Source organism: Perognathus longimembris, chromosome 9, assembly GCF_023159225.1.
Source record: "Perognathus longimembris pacificus isolate PPM17 chromosome 9, ASM2315922v1, whole genome shotgun sequence".
NCBI classification, from domain to species: Eukaryota; Metazoa; Chordata; class Mammalia; order Rodentia; family Heteromyidae; genus Perognathus; species Perognathus longimembris.
The window spans coordinates 53,622,302-53,636,327 of record NC_063169.1 but is presented as its reverse complement, the minus strand read 5'-3'; the positions used below and the strand labels follow the sequence as shown (position 1 = coordinate 53,636,327).

The 14,026-nt window shown below is 38.9% G+C and overlaps 1 protein-coding gene and 1 long non-coding RNA gene across 4 annotated transcripts in view; one reads left to right on the top strand and one right to left on the bottom strand.

Annotated features, from left to right (window-relative positions):
- Map7 (microtubule associated protein 7) overlaps nucleotides 1-14,026 on the top strand; it is a 141,042-nt gene that overhangs the window by 107,241 nt on the left and 19,775 nt on the right. For 2 of the 3 annotated variants that reach the window (XM_048354159.1, XM_048354160.1), the window contains exons 6-8: nucleotides 1,294-1,404; nucleotides 7,124-7,237; nucleotides 13,118-13,242. In XM_048354159.1, the coding sequence (XP_048210116.1) occupies nucleotides 1,294-1,404; nucleotides 7,124-7,237; nucleotides 13,118-13,242 (350 nt within the window). The remainder of the gene's footprint in view (nucleotides 1-1,293; nucleotides 1,405-7,123; nucleotides 7,238-13,117; nucleotides 13,243-14,026) is intronic. The other variant, XM_048354161.1, reaches the window with a different exon arrangement.
- On the bottom strand, nucleotides 9,468-11,912 carry LOC125357325. The gene is made up of 2 exons (XR_007212122.1): nucleotides 10,179-11,912; nucleotides 9,468-9,915 (listed from the first exon to the last, which is right to left on the bottom strand). It is a non-coding gene; the product is annotated as an uncharacterized LOC125357325 (long non-coding RNA).

Here is a 14,026-nt window from a genome sequence, read left to right as displayed (position 1 = left end):
ACTTGTATCCCCGCTTGGAGGTTAATACTTGACCTTCACTTCTGCCACTCAGAATAAGAGAAGGCCATGGCATATTCATAAGCTATTGCATAAAAGCTACTCTTGCAAGACCCATGAGTTAGAGCATGGTGCTGCTCCACTAGAACAGAGAAGTTTGAATACTCTGCACCTTGCAGCAACATCTGAGGCCTAGTGAACCACATAGCCACTGTATGCTAACCAGCAACCAGATCCTCAAAGCTGTCTGTATCAAGATGACTGGCACCTCCAACCCATGGCACCTGTCCTGCCCTGCTCTAAAAAATGTCACACCTTGAGAACTGATTATGAATCCAAATTGGCTCACATTAAATAAGAGAGCACACTCATGACATCCCTCCATATTTTACTCCCTGCTGGCAGATTTAGATCTTCTTCCTGTCACAGTTTTGTGGGAGATGGAAAGATATAGTCTATCTTGTTTTTCTGCTAACTCTGAAACATAACTAAATGGTTTTGTTCTGCTTTGTTTTGTTTTGTTTTTTGGGGTATCCAGTTTTTGGAGAGATTCAGTGCCTCACTCATGCTAGGCACAGGTTCTCTTCCATGGATCTACATCCTCAGGCCTTTGTACGTTTGTTTTTTTTTCTTTTATTTTTTTCCTTTGTACATTTTCTATTTTCTACTTCAAGACTAGGTTCTTGTTAAGATGCCCAAACTAGCCTCAAACTTTATAGATCCTTCTGCCTCTGCATCCCAAGGAACTGAGATTACAGGTGTGTACCAACATGTCCTGCCTTATTTTTAAAAATCAGTCTTCTAAATAGTCTTCTATGCTAAATTTTAATGGGCTGGATAAAATAATTACAAGCAAAAATACAGGCAAGTACATAGAACCTAATGTGTTTTCAACTCCAGATTATTTAGTATATTTTACCACCACCATTACCATCCATTGTTCTTGCCTAAAGAAGTTCAGAAGGCATTCACCATTACAAGGTCTTCTCCTAGTTGGCCGCTGTCATTTCAGTATCCCTTCCATGGCCTTCCTTTTTTGTTTTCCGTCCACTTTAATTGTAATAATTTCCTTGAGTCTCAAGCTGGGGGGTCTGAATGTTTATTCTGTAAGAAAAAATGAATTGCATTTCTCACCTTTAAGTTACCTTTACTATGTCCACGTAGAAAACTGTGCTGTTATGAAAGATCTAGACATAGAACTGAAAGCATTTAATCCTAGTCTCCCTCCATTATCGACCTAGGAAATGGCAATCCTGCATGCTAGCTGTCAATTAGCATTATCTCCATTTATTGTAGATCCAGACAGGCGGTCAGTTTCCACCATGAATCTTTCGAAACATGTCGATCCGGTCATTAGCAAGCGGCTCTCATCTTCCTCTGCGACTTTGCTAAATTCTCCAGATAGAGGTACAGTGAAAAAGGAAACCCAAACAAAGTGTTCTGTTATTTTTAATGCTTTTTTAAAAAAAACTTTTCTGGATGTTTACAGATGAAAATAAGCATCTGAAGTTGCTTTCCCTACGTTTCTTAAATAGGAAGAAAAAACTTGCGAGTAAAAAAGCAATAAACGTCTGAGCAGCATTGCCTTGTGACAAGACTGTTCCCCATGTTAGACGTGGCTGAATGTTGTATTTAGCAGTGATGAGAGCGGTGCTTCTGTGGACTCTTTAGTAACAGTGTACAGCTCCCGAAACCACCCACTATCCACAAAATGAACATTGCCTCCTCCAATCTATTGCTTCTGGCTTTTCATCTGTACCTTCGAAATTCCAGGCTCTGATTTTCTGAAGAAAACTTTCAATGATTCATGATGGTAGATTTCATTTTGCCAATTTATTTCTCATTTAACCAAACAGTTCTTACTGCATCTTCTCCTGTGTGTGACTGGGTTTTCAGTATCCATTCGTTCACTCCTGAAGGATTCAACCAACCTTCGAGAATACCATTAACATTTTAGCCTCCTGAAAAGTTTCATAATCACAGTCCCACAGTTAACCTCTTTCCCAATTTTAAGTTTTATACATCCTATGGATTTACAGTACATGAATGTTGAGGTATTTATAAAGTAAAAGTTTTATTTTACGTAGACCATAGAAAAAGCAATCAAGCTTATAAGATAAGCTACTTGTTTTACATTACTAAGATGAGTGTAAGAAAAACCAAAGAATTATTGTGTAATGAAAAAGCACATACTCTTTCAAAATAACAGATTGTGCTTATTTTAAAGACTGTATCTTAAAAGTAGACAGTTTCAGTGTTTATTATCTTTATAAGGAGTATATGTGTGCATGTTCTGTGTGTATGTCTTTATAAATTTTGTATTGTGTAAAAGTTATGGTGTCATTGTAATGTATGTATGTACTGTATGTAATTATATGAGTGTTGATGTTACTTGATAATTTCTCATAAAACAGTAAATGTTTGAACAATTTCCTACTCTTGCTTTTTAACCAAACTACTCCTTTTTAAACCTAACTTGCACTAATCACTGATATGAGATAGCAAGTCAACTTACAAACCTTTTTGTGTTAAAGCATTCATAGAACTGGGTGCTTGTGGCTCACGCATGCCATTCTAGCTCCTCAGGAAGCTGAGATTTGAGAATCACAGTTCAAAGCCAGCCTGGGCAGGAAAGTTTGTGAGACTCCTATCTCCAGTTAACCACCAGAAAACCGGAAGTGGGGCTGTGAGTGAAAAAGGGCAGGGAGAGCACCCAAGCCCAAAATTCAAGCCCCAAGACTGGCCAAAAAAAGTATTCTTAATTTTGTTTCAGGCAAGGTACTAGTGGCTCATGCCTGTAATCCTAGCTATTTAGGAGGCTGAGATTTGAGGATCTCAGCTCAAAACCAGCCCGGGAAGGAAAGGCCATGAAACTCTTATCTCTTAAGTACTAGAAAACTGGAAGTGGAGCTGTGACTCAAAGTAGAAGAGTGCTATCCCTGAGCAGAAGAGCTCAGGGGCAGCACCTAGGCCCTGAGTTCAGGCCCCATGACTGGCAAAAAAAAAAAAAAAATGGTTTCATAAATATCTCTTATTTTCAAACCTCCTTGATATAAAATAATACATGCTATATTTACATTTTCTATTGACTTGGTCACAGTATTTTAATTGCATACTTTTGTGATCTGAAGCAAACCACAATTAGGATTTTGCAGATCTTTTTTTGGTGTGTATGTTTTACTGTGACTTGAACTTGGGACCTCATACTCTTGCGTTTAGCTTTTCTGGCACTTACCATTTGAGCCACACCTCCACTTCCACCTTTTTGTTGGTTAATTGGAGATAAAGTGTCTCATGGACTTTTCTACCCAGCTAGCTTTGAACCATGATCCTCAGATCTCAGCCTTCTGAGTAACTAAGATTACAGGCATGAGCCAGCACCCAGCCAGATTCTTGTAAACTTTTAAGTTAAAACTAAGCCTTGTTTACCACCTCTTGCAGTTCCATAGATGAAATTAGGATGAGAGTAGGGAGACAGGTAATAAATTGACAATGTCCTATCCTGCTTCCCTGGAATGACCATTCTTAACTGCCTGTGTATATGTTGAGGACCCTGCATGATAACATCTAAGTGGGTATTTTGAGGTCATATGATCTTACAACTAAGAAAGATCTATTAGATGGATAATTTATTCCAGCTCCATTAACAGGGACCCTCTGAGTATTCAGAAGTGAAACCAAAAGTTAGCTCCTGTGCTGCACCTGAAGTTCTTACCTACACAGTGGCCTTGCTTAGTCTGACTCAGTGGAAGAATGCAGGGACCATTGGAGAGGTCAGGAGTAGAGGTAGCTTAGCAAGTTAGTGGACATCCAGTAAACAATCCATAACTGGGCCAGGAAACTTCCCTGTTATAATGAGTTACACCTGGAACATTGAATATTGGGCCATACTAATAGCACAAGAAAGAGTACACACAATCAAGAAGCTCTGTTTCTGTGCCCTTTTTCAAAAGATATATGAGTGTTCCTGCGAAGCCTTTGTAGAGAAGAGGGTATATGCATCATTACTAGATGGTTGGAGTTTTTTCGGTCTCAGGGCAGTGGTCTTACATTTTAGCTGGTAGGAAATTGAGGCTGGGAAGCTATCAAGGCTGAAGGGCAGTAGGGGTGCATCTGAACAGCTCTGCAGTTATCAAATGCACTAAAATACTGCAGCAGCACTTGGAAAATGGCCACCTCCCTCTCATCTTCTTGCCTGAGCCTTTCAGAGCTAATGGAAGCCAGTTATAGGTCTGTGCCTATGCCCTTCTGGTGTTTAATTCTTTTGATGATTACACTTGAATATAGTGTTACATTAACTGATCAAATTACCTGATCAAAGGAAAGCTCTTGATTATTAGGTATTTTTTAATTACCGTAACTAAGATTGTTGCCTTTGGAAATTTTTATATTAAAAGTGTGCATATATTTTTTTTAATTTTATGTCTCAAACTCAAGATCTTCCTTCCTCGGCTTCCCAAATGCTGGAATTTGTAGGCATGTGCCACCATACCCAGCTATACTATTATCTTCTCTTTTTTTTTTTTTTTGTCAGTTGTGGGGCTTGAACTCAGGTCCTATGTGCTATCCCAAGGCTAGTGCTCTACACTTGAGTCACAGAGCCACTTAACAGTTTTTGAGTGACTAATTGGAGATAAGAGTCATGTGGACTTTTCTGTATTTCATTACCTTTAAGCTACCTACTTAACCAGCTTTTTCCCAACACAGGACAGAGTCTTCATTTTAAAATGAAGTTATCGTCTCTTTGCTTAATAGTTTCCTGTAAAAATCTCTGATATCAGAAGACAGAGTAAATTCTCTATTTAACCTGAATAGGCCTTTATAGTTGCCAACTTAAAAACTTTGGAAGATTTCATATACTACTTTGGTTTCCTTCTTCTAATGAAACAAATTAAGATCTGGCAACATTTGCCTCAGTTCTGCTTGGCACTCATTACATGAAACTGAATAGCTATTTCATTGTTCTGTAGGAATGTGGTAGTGAAGATATTTGTTTCTTTAGCCAGGATCACTTATTTATGTTTACCTGCATGGCCTGAGGCCTTTGATGTGTCTCTTCTGACCTGGCTGAGCTGTCTTTCATAGAAGTTGTAACCATCTCATTTTTAAGTGATTAAATGGAACCACTTCCACACAGTCCCACTGTAGTTAATGTCTCCTATTTAAGCTTTATTAACTCTTCAAGTCCAGACCCTGTAGGTTAAAAAGTTTTTTGAGTTAACTCTCCTTTACTAACCTGCACTAAAAAAGTTTTCTTGTGAAAGACAGGGCCTTTGTAATAAGTGTCATAAAGTGGAGACATGTTTCTCTTAGCAATAGCATTCATTCACAGACTTAGGATTTGCTTTTATGTTCATGTTGAAATGAGTTTGTAATGATCTTTATTTGAAACAAATCTGTGGTTGGTGCTTAAGGACTCAGAAATGAAGTAATTGAAATTCTTACTGGAGAAAAGTGAAAAGACTAATCTTTTTGATGCTCTGCCATCTCTGTGGTTCTAAGCCACAGTCATCCTACAGAAAAGGAAGCAGCTGTCTTTCTTTCCTTTCTCACCTAGAGAGCATGCAGTTGTGTTGAAGATTTCCAGTTACTCCTAACCACATTTGCCAACTGATTTTATTCTGTGAATTTAGGTTGTTGTTATATTCTGTTTTTGCTTACACTCATACTGCCCTAGTAGTATATAATTGTACCTACCATGGTACTTTCTACTGACTTTACTTATTGCAGTTTTTTTTTTACAACAGATCTTTTTAATTACATCTTAATTTTTTAATTACGTCTTAATGCTTAATTACATCTTTAATACTTAGTTGAACCAAAAAGACATTTTCATAATAAACAAAAAAAAATCTAATGAATAATCTGTTAACTCAAATCCATCAAAGCTTTGAGTAAGATAGCCACTTGTAAAATAAAGTCAAATAATCCTTCCAAGTAGAAGCAAATATTTTCTGTATGTAACAACATCCAGCAATTTATTACTGTTAACTAAAACTAACTTCCTAGAATTTAAGTGTCATTACTTTAAAGAATGATAACTATGATGTAGGTACAAGAACACTTGCTCTGGGGGTAACAAGATTTGTGTCTGAGGGTTTAAGAGCAGACAAGTGGCTTTTAACTGTCTTAAAGTCGTTCTTAAGTGATTTAGGAGTAATTCAAATAAAGAGATATGTGATTGTTTTACTGTAGTGATATTAGGAATAGTCTGTAAACTTCTTTGCCAGCATTTTTAAAAATATCTTCTAGGTTTGCATGCCCTAACTTTGAAAACTATAAATGTATGCAAAGTAATTAATTTATAATTGGCATATGTTTCCTAACTATGGCCCTGTCAAGACCCAGTACAGTTGAGCCATTTATAATTAATTGCCTTATTTTAAATGTTTTCTAGATTCTTTATGTACCTACTAGCAATCTTCATGATTTTTTATATTGTATTTTTCTATTTCTTTTTTTTTCTTACCTTCACTTCAGCATTGAACTTTAGCCAAAATTTTTTATTTTGTTGCCAAATAGGAACCTACCTGAAAGAGCCTGCCTTACTGAATGGAAAGGTCAAAAGAAATCCCATCAACAACTTTGCATGAATCTTCTTTTATTTTATTATAGCAAACAAGTTGCCCAAATAGCAATCAAGATCTAACATAGTTTAATAGGGAGCTTTCCTATCTCTTCTGTAAATGTGGCCTTCCATTACCTGCGAGCATGTCTACTGAGATTTATTATTCAAGGTACTTCGAAAGCCCTTTGGCTGCCATTTATGCCCTGAATCCATTACCTATCCCAGCACCCATCCAGTTGGTACACCTTCAAGTTTTCCATATGTGACAAGTCTGTAGATGAAATGGTAGTTCTGCTTTGAGATCTGTTGGCTGTGAAAGAAGAGTGAATGGCAAAATCCATGACTAAAAACTCAACATCTTGAGGAAGGGCAGTGTCTGGGGGGTAGCTGCTTCCCTTGGATTGGGATCCTCTCCCCTGACTCACGGCCTGCTGCTCTCCTTGGAAAGCCTGATCTCTCTCGAAGGTCCAGCATATGGAGGCAGCAGCTATGATGTTCTGCGCTCTCTGGACCCTGGCAAAAATACTCCTAACGTATTGCTTATGTGGTGACATTTAGCTCGCCGCCTGCAGCTCAGCCCCTGGGAGAGCAGCGTTGTTAACAGACTCCTGACGCCTACACATTCATACCTGGCCAGAAGTAAAAGCACAGCTGCCTTGTCTGGAGATGCAGGTAAAGCCATCCAGGTGCTACTTTCCTGGTGAGGGAAAATGCGCCTTCTGAAGCCCATCTGTGCTGCCTGTTCATCAGCCTTTCCTGATGTGTGCTTCCGTCTGCTTGGTTGAAATGTCTGTTGGTGTGGGTTTCATGTCCCTGGCATGGTTTCCTCTTTACATCCGCTGTGCATCTTATCTGGATACCAGACGCCAGGCAGATAGATGAAGCCCCTCCCTGTGATCAGATGGCTTCAGGTGCCACTGTCTGTTCATGAACTTGCCCCCCCCCCAAAAAAAAAGTATTCCTTTACCTACTTTTCTTCCTACTTCTGTATCTCAGATAATCAAAGGTAGATATAATTTAATATTTAATAAATATCTATGAGGGCTGGGGATATGGCCTAGTGGCAAGAGTGCCTGCCTCATATACATGAGGCCCTGGGTTCGATTCCCCAGCACCACATATACAGAAAATGGCCAGAAGTGGCGCTGTGGCTCAAATGGCAGAGTGCTAGCCTTGAGCAAAAAGAAGCCAGGGACAGTGCTCAGGCCCTGAGCCCAAGGCCCAGGACTGGCCAAAAAAAAAAATTTTAAAAATAAATAAATAAATATCTATGAGCTAGAGAATAAGATCAACACAAGCATAGAATTCCTTAACATGGCTGGGTTAACAGCCCCAGCCTGTCATGTATAATCTAGGAGTTGTGGAAAAACTAATTAAAATAAAAGCTAATTACTTATTTGCTATAATCATTGAAAATATGAAGGTTGGATGTGGTAGCACACTACATACCCTGGAATCCCAACTATTTGGGAGCCAGAAATCAAAGGATCTTGGTCTAAGGCTGATCTAGGCAAAAGCACAAGATTCTATCAAAAAACAAAAACACAAAAAAACTGAAAACAGAAGGACTCAGTCAGAGTAATAATAATACTTAAGTAATAAAAAGTTTTCCTAGCATGCACAAAACTCTACCACCCCAAAAAATTTTATTTAGAAAAATAGAGAGGCCCTACCTACTCCTGCCTATTGTATTATTATTAAAACCTCTTTTTATAATGCCAAACATGCTTGCATGAGTGTATTAGTTTAATGAAAAGTTGTAGCATTTATAGCTGATTGGTACGGTGGATTGACACAGTTTTTTTTATAACATACCTCTCCTGGTGAAGTGACTTGTATTTTCCTAGATCTCTTTGGGCACAGTCAGTTGCATAGCCTCTTTTAAAAGGTTCCCTTTAAAAATGCTTTACCTTTGCAAGTCTCTTCACGTTGACTAGTCTGCTTAAAGACTATTCTTGGTAGTTTGAAGTGTCTTTCATCTCTTTTGTCTAGTGAGCCAGTCAGTATCCACCGTACTTCTTCCAAGCCTCTGAGTCAGTGAGGACTATAAATATGGGCATTCACACCACCTTCTGGAAATCAAATGTAAGGGCAATAAGTGACTCAGCAGAGCCTCTTAGTCAGTGAACTGGGAGTCATGGTCGTGTCCCGTTTTCCCCACCCCGCGCCCCTGGCACTAATGCCTCAGCTGAGATGTTTTTTCTGGAAGAAAAAGCATCACATTTCAAAAGAATTTATTATTTACGCCTATGGATTTCATACTTAGATGCAAGTCACAAAGGTTTTCATCATCATTAAAGAAGAACCTTGAGGGCTGCCCCTTCCACCATTTCGTAGGCTTTCCACAATTGTCAGCTGCCATGCGTCTGAAACTCCACATTGGATGTTGTATTGTGCTGAAATATGACCTCAGAGCTAGAAAAGTATCTTTCTTTACTGTTTCTGTCATCACTAACTTTGTCAATTCTTTCACTCTTCTCTAGTTTCCCAACGCCATGTCCTCATTTCCCACCCATTTTACTCGTCTCTCTCCCCCCTGCCTTCTTGGTGGTTGTGCTTAGTCAAGGTGCTTCTTACCTGCAATTTAGTTCTTGTTTTACTTTGCAACATTTCCATTCTCCTTTTCACAAATTGGTACATTTCTGTGATTTATTTCAGTGCTACACAGGACAGAGCCTTTACTTGATTGAGTTGCCTGTGTGTTAATCCATTCCCAAGTTCATTGTTACCTGTTGCATTATCATCACTTCTATTTAATAAAACAAAACTTGTGCTTTTCCAAAATTTCAATTTAGGATGCTACATGTAAAATGTATCTCCCAGTTGTCTTTTCAAGGACACTTTTTCTGTCACTTTGGGTTTTTTTTTTTTCTTTTTTGGTGTGTGTGTGTGTGTGCGTGCGCTCTCTTTGTTCTTTTCTTTCCATTTTCTTTTTGTCTCTTGACTTCATCTGATTTCCAATTACCATGGGCAAAATGAAGGCTTATGTCCCTAGCTATGATCACAGTAGCAGATTAAGGCCACTGCCCTAAGGCCTATATTCTTCAGTAGTTGCAGATCCCATGAGCAAACAGGAGGGTCCTTGAGAATTAGAAATCACAACCCCACACCTCTCATTCACACCCATTGCTGGGGTCACTTTTCCATGCTCACTTTTTCTAGTACATATGATTCTTAGAGCTAGAGAGCAAGTAAATTACTACATGTAAAATACTTAGAATAGTAATGGTAGTCTCTTAGTAAATACTCATGATCTGTTAGGCTGTTTTTCTGTTCTGTATGCTGCTATGCTCTAACCACTTGAACTTGAGCTCATTCTTGGATGAGCTAAATTAATATACACTGACGGGCTGGGAATATGGCCTAGTGGCAAGAGCACTTGCCTCCTACACATGAAGCTCTTGGTTCGATTCCCCAGCACCACATATATGGAAAACGGCCAGAAGGGGCGCTGTGGCTCAGGTGGCAGAGTGCTAGCCTTGAGCGGGAAGAAGCCAGGGACAGTGCTCAGGCCCTGAGTCCAAGGCCCAGGACTGGTCAAAAAAAAAATATATATATATATGTGTATATATATATATATATACACATATATATATACACACATACTGACTACAAAAAATAGTCAACTTTCTCAAAGACATTTGTATGAGCTAATGTTTATGTATAATTAAATTAGGTTTAAAGGATACTTTGGGTAAAAAAAATAATAAGTATATTGCTCTCACTTGTTTCTTCAGAAGGACAAGATTATGCAAATGATTGATTTGAAACCACTGGTTTTACCATAGCTGCTGCTTAGGACAATAGTGAAATCTATGGAAGTCATAGTGTTTATTTTATCCAGCAAGTATTTCTTAAGCAATTAAATTTAAGTGTTTTTTTGTATAGAGTACAGTAGGTAGTTTATGATATCTTGAACTTGTTTTTATGTCTCCTTAACATTACAGTGAAGAATAAATCAGAAAGCATCATGAAATGACATTACATCTCTGATGGTCTCAGCAAATGTTCCATAAATACATCATAAAATTGTTTTTTTTCTACTGGGCACTATAGTGCAGACCTATAATCTCAGAACATAGAAGGCTGAGGCAAGAGGATCATGAAGTCAAAGCCATCTGGGGCTATGTAGCAAGATTCTATGTCAAAAAGCCCAAAGGATAATAAGGGAGAATGGCAAATGGAAGAGAGAGAGAAATTGTTACCAAGGAGGAAAGAAATAAAAAGGAGAAAAGAAAAAAAATGATCATTTCCAGGCTTTCCCCCCCCCCCCCCATTGTCAGCTCTCAGGCAGAGCTATTTTCTAGGCTTTCTTGATCCTTTAACATGGTTAATGGCTTCTGGCTGAGCCCAGGGCACTGTAGGTCTCCCTTCCTGCTCATGAGTCTGCAGAAGCATCTTAGGCAGGATGTCATTTCTAGAATGCGTTTGATCGACTTGGAAGAGTTTTGCACAGATGTGCTCTTCCATTGCCTGGGAAATCAAAGTGTCTTGTTTTGGTACTTAAAGGTTGTTATAATTTCTCCTGTGATCACAAGCTTAATGACAAAAGGTTCTTCCTTAGACAGTACAAGTCACTCTTCCTATTAAGGTTAGAAGGAAAGCTTTATGTCAGTTCACAAAGCACACATTTTTTTTTTAAGCAGGAATGAGGAAATTTTACTTTTAGTTTATCCTAAAATAGAATTCTGTTCTCAAATGTATGATGAGGAAATATCTCTTTACTGCCTTAACTATTCAGGGCTAACCAGAGAGATGAGAGACATTAATAAAGATGCAGTCTAGAGCTGGATGTAACTCAGTGGTAGGGTACTTGCCTAGTATAAAAGAGGCTCCAAGTTCTGTCCCTGGCACAGCAAAAATTAAAACAACATCCTGACCAATTCACTGTTGGTTAAACCAGTATATTCAAGTGTTTTGTAAATGTCTAATTCTCAAGTTACAATTACCCAAAACTTGTCTTAGGAATTTTGAGGGTTTTAATATATTTTTAAAATGTCTTGCCAGTTCTAGGATTTAAACTCAGGGCTTGATGTTTGTTCAGTTTGCTTGTTCAACTGGCTCTCTGCCCTTGAGCCAAATCTCTAGCCCCATTTTTGCTTCATTTTTTTGGTTTGATAGTTATTTTGGAGATGTAATCTTACAAGCTTTTGTGCCTAACTTGGAACCACAGTCTTCCAAATTCTCAGTATTCTGAGTAGCTATGATTCAAGTGTGAGCCACCAGTGCATGGCTGAGTTTTTAATTTACACTCACCTGACATAGAGTCTCTTTAAAGGGTTGCTATAATAGGTAGAATGTGGCAAAGTTATTTTGTAATCTGGTCTGAATATATAGTATTATCCTCAGAAGTCATGTTTTTTGTTGTTGTTGTTGTTTTGTTTTGTTTTTGTTTTGCCAGTCCTGGGCCTTAGACTCAGGGCCTGAGCACTGTCCCTGGCTTCTTTTTGCTCAAGGCTAGCACTCTGCCACTTGAGCCACAGCGCCACTTCTGGCCGTTTTCTATATATGTGGTGCTCGGGAATCGAACCCAGGGCTTCATGTATATGAGGCAAGCACTCTTGCCACTAGGCCATATTCCCAGCCCAGAAGTCATGTTTAATCATCTCTTATTTTACTGGAAAATAAGATTTCTATATGAGATCTGAAAATGGACATTGGAGCCTTAACACCTTCACTTTTAGAAGTATTACATGAGTAGTCCTGTATCCATTGTTGCTTAAAATGATTAAAATGATTAATGGTCAGAAACTATGTAGCTTTTCAAAAAAAGAACATTCCATCTTGAATAAAACTGTAAAAGCTATTATTCAACCTGATTAGGTTTTTTTTTGTTTTGTTTTTAGCAATTCTAACATTGTTTCTGTTCTTTTCACCATTTTATAAAATGACATCCCATCTCCCTATACATTCTACTGCTGCTTCTTGCTATCAAATGCCTTAGCTCTTGGAAAACTGATACATTGGCTGTGCCCTTAAATAGATAAAACATTTATAGAATTCTCTTCTGGAAACTATTGCTTATCCTTATAACAAGTCTTAACACCTAGTAAGACTTGATCTTTCACCATTTTTAAACTTCAGTTGCTTTCTTTCTGCCTTACTGGCTGTTCAACTTGGCTCTTTGAAGAGTTGTGCTACATTGCTTGTATGTTCCCTGTCTTTCTACTTTTTAGTCCATCTTAAAGCCAAGAAAATTTTTATTCTTTTCCTCATATAAAAATTATCTCTGCTCTGGTGTTTTACTAGAACCATCAGTTTTCAGGAGTCAGCAGCCCACTGGCTCCTATCAGTTTTGGATTACTTCTGTAACGGACAGAAAGCAGTGCATCCCATTTTTTGACACATCCTAAATTCACAGGATGTGAGGAGAGTTGATTTTGATGGTTCTGGGCACCTTTTGATAATAACATCTTCTCCCTACTTTTCTCTCTATTTCTGCCTTGCTCCTTCTCCTGAACCTGCTTCTGGCTTTCTTCATCTACTCCTCTGGCACTTTGTGTGTAAAACCAATCACCTGCATCCTAGTTATCCCCATTTGTCCTCGTTCAGCATCTTCCAGCCCCATCATCATGCCCTACAAAGCTGCACACTCTAGAAACCCAGCGGAGCGACCAAAACTCTTCGTAACTCCACCTGAGGGGTCTGCACGCAGGAGGACCATCCACGGCATTGTGGTGAGTAGCGGGAAGCAGCCAACGGGCTCTGTTTTGTTTGTTTCAATGCAGAGCAGCCTCTAGCTCGAGGTGTGCTGTGGGTATTACACAGGGTGGCCATGACACCCCCACACACAGCTGTTACCCATGGGTGGTGGTCATGGAGATCCTAGATTCTTGGCATCTCCAACAAAGAATTGAATAAAGACTCATACACAAAAGTGGCAAAACAAGGAGTCTAATAGAGAGAGATGGCTAGATAGCTCAAGAGCCAGATTAGAGAAAATGGGAGTTAAAGACTCCAAATGGAAGTGGATATCTGCTGCCTTTATTCTTTCTGAGCTAGATGAATACATGAGGTGATGTCTAGCAACCCATAACCTTTAGGCAATGGTTCTGGGTAGCCAAGATGGATGTTGCTTAGTATTCCAAAATAGGGAGATCTCTGGGCCTACCCAAAACATAGGGACAATAGATAAGCTTTAGGGCTTCCTTTTCTCAAATAAGCTTCTCTTCTTACTGCCTTCTACCCTTTGCAGAGGGTTGCCAGATTTTTACTTTCAAAGGAGAGGTCAGTTTTAGATAGCCTAGCCCCTTTTAGATCTCCCAGACATTGTAATTTGGGGTTTAAATGGAAGGAAGTTTAGCTGCTTTGTGATTTGCTTCTTGGTTTCAACTGGATTCTGGCCTTTGTATATTTAGTTAAAATAATACAACTTTACCTATCTCTCCTGCCACACACCCATCACAAATCTGGCTGTTTAGCTGGCTGAGTGGTCCTGTCCCCCCACTTCCTCTCCACTGG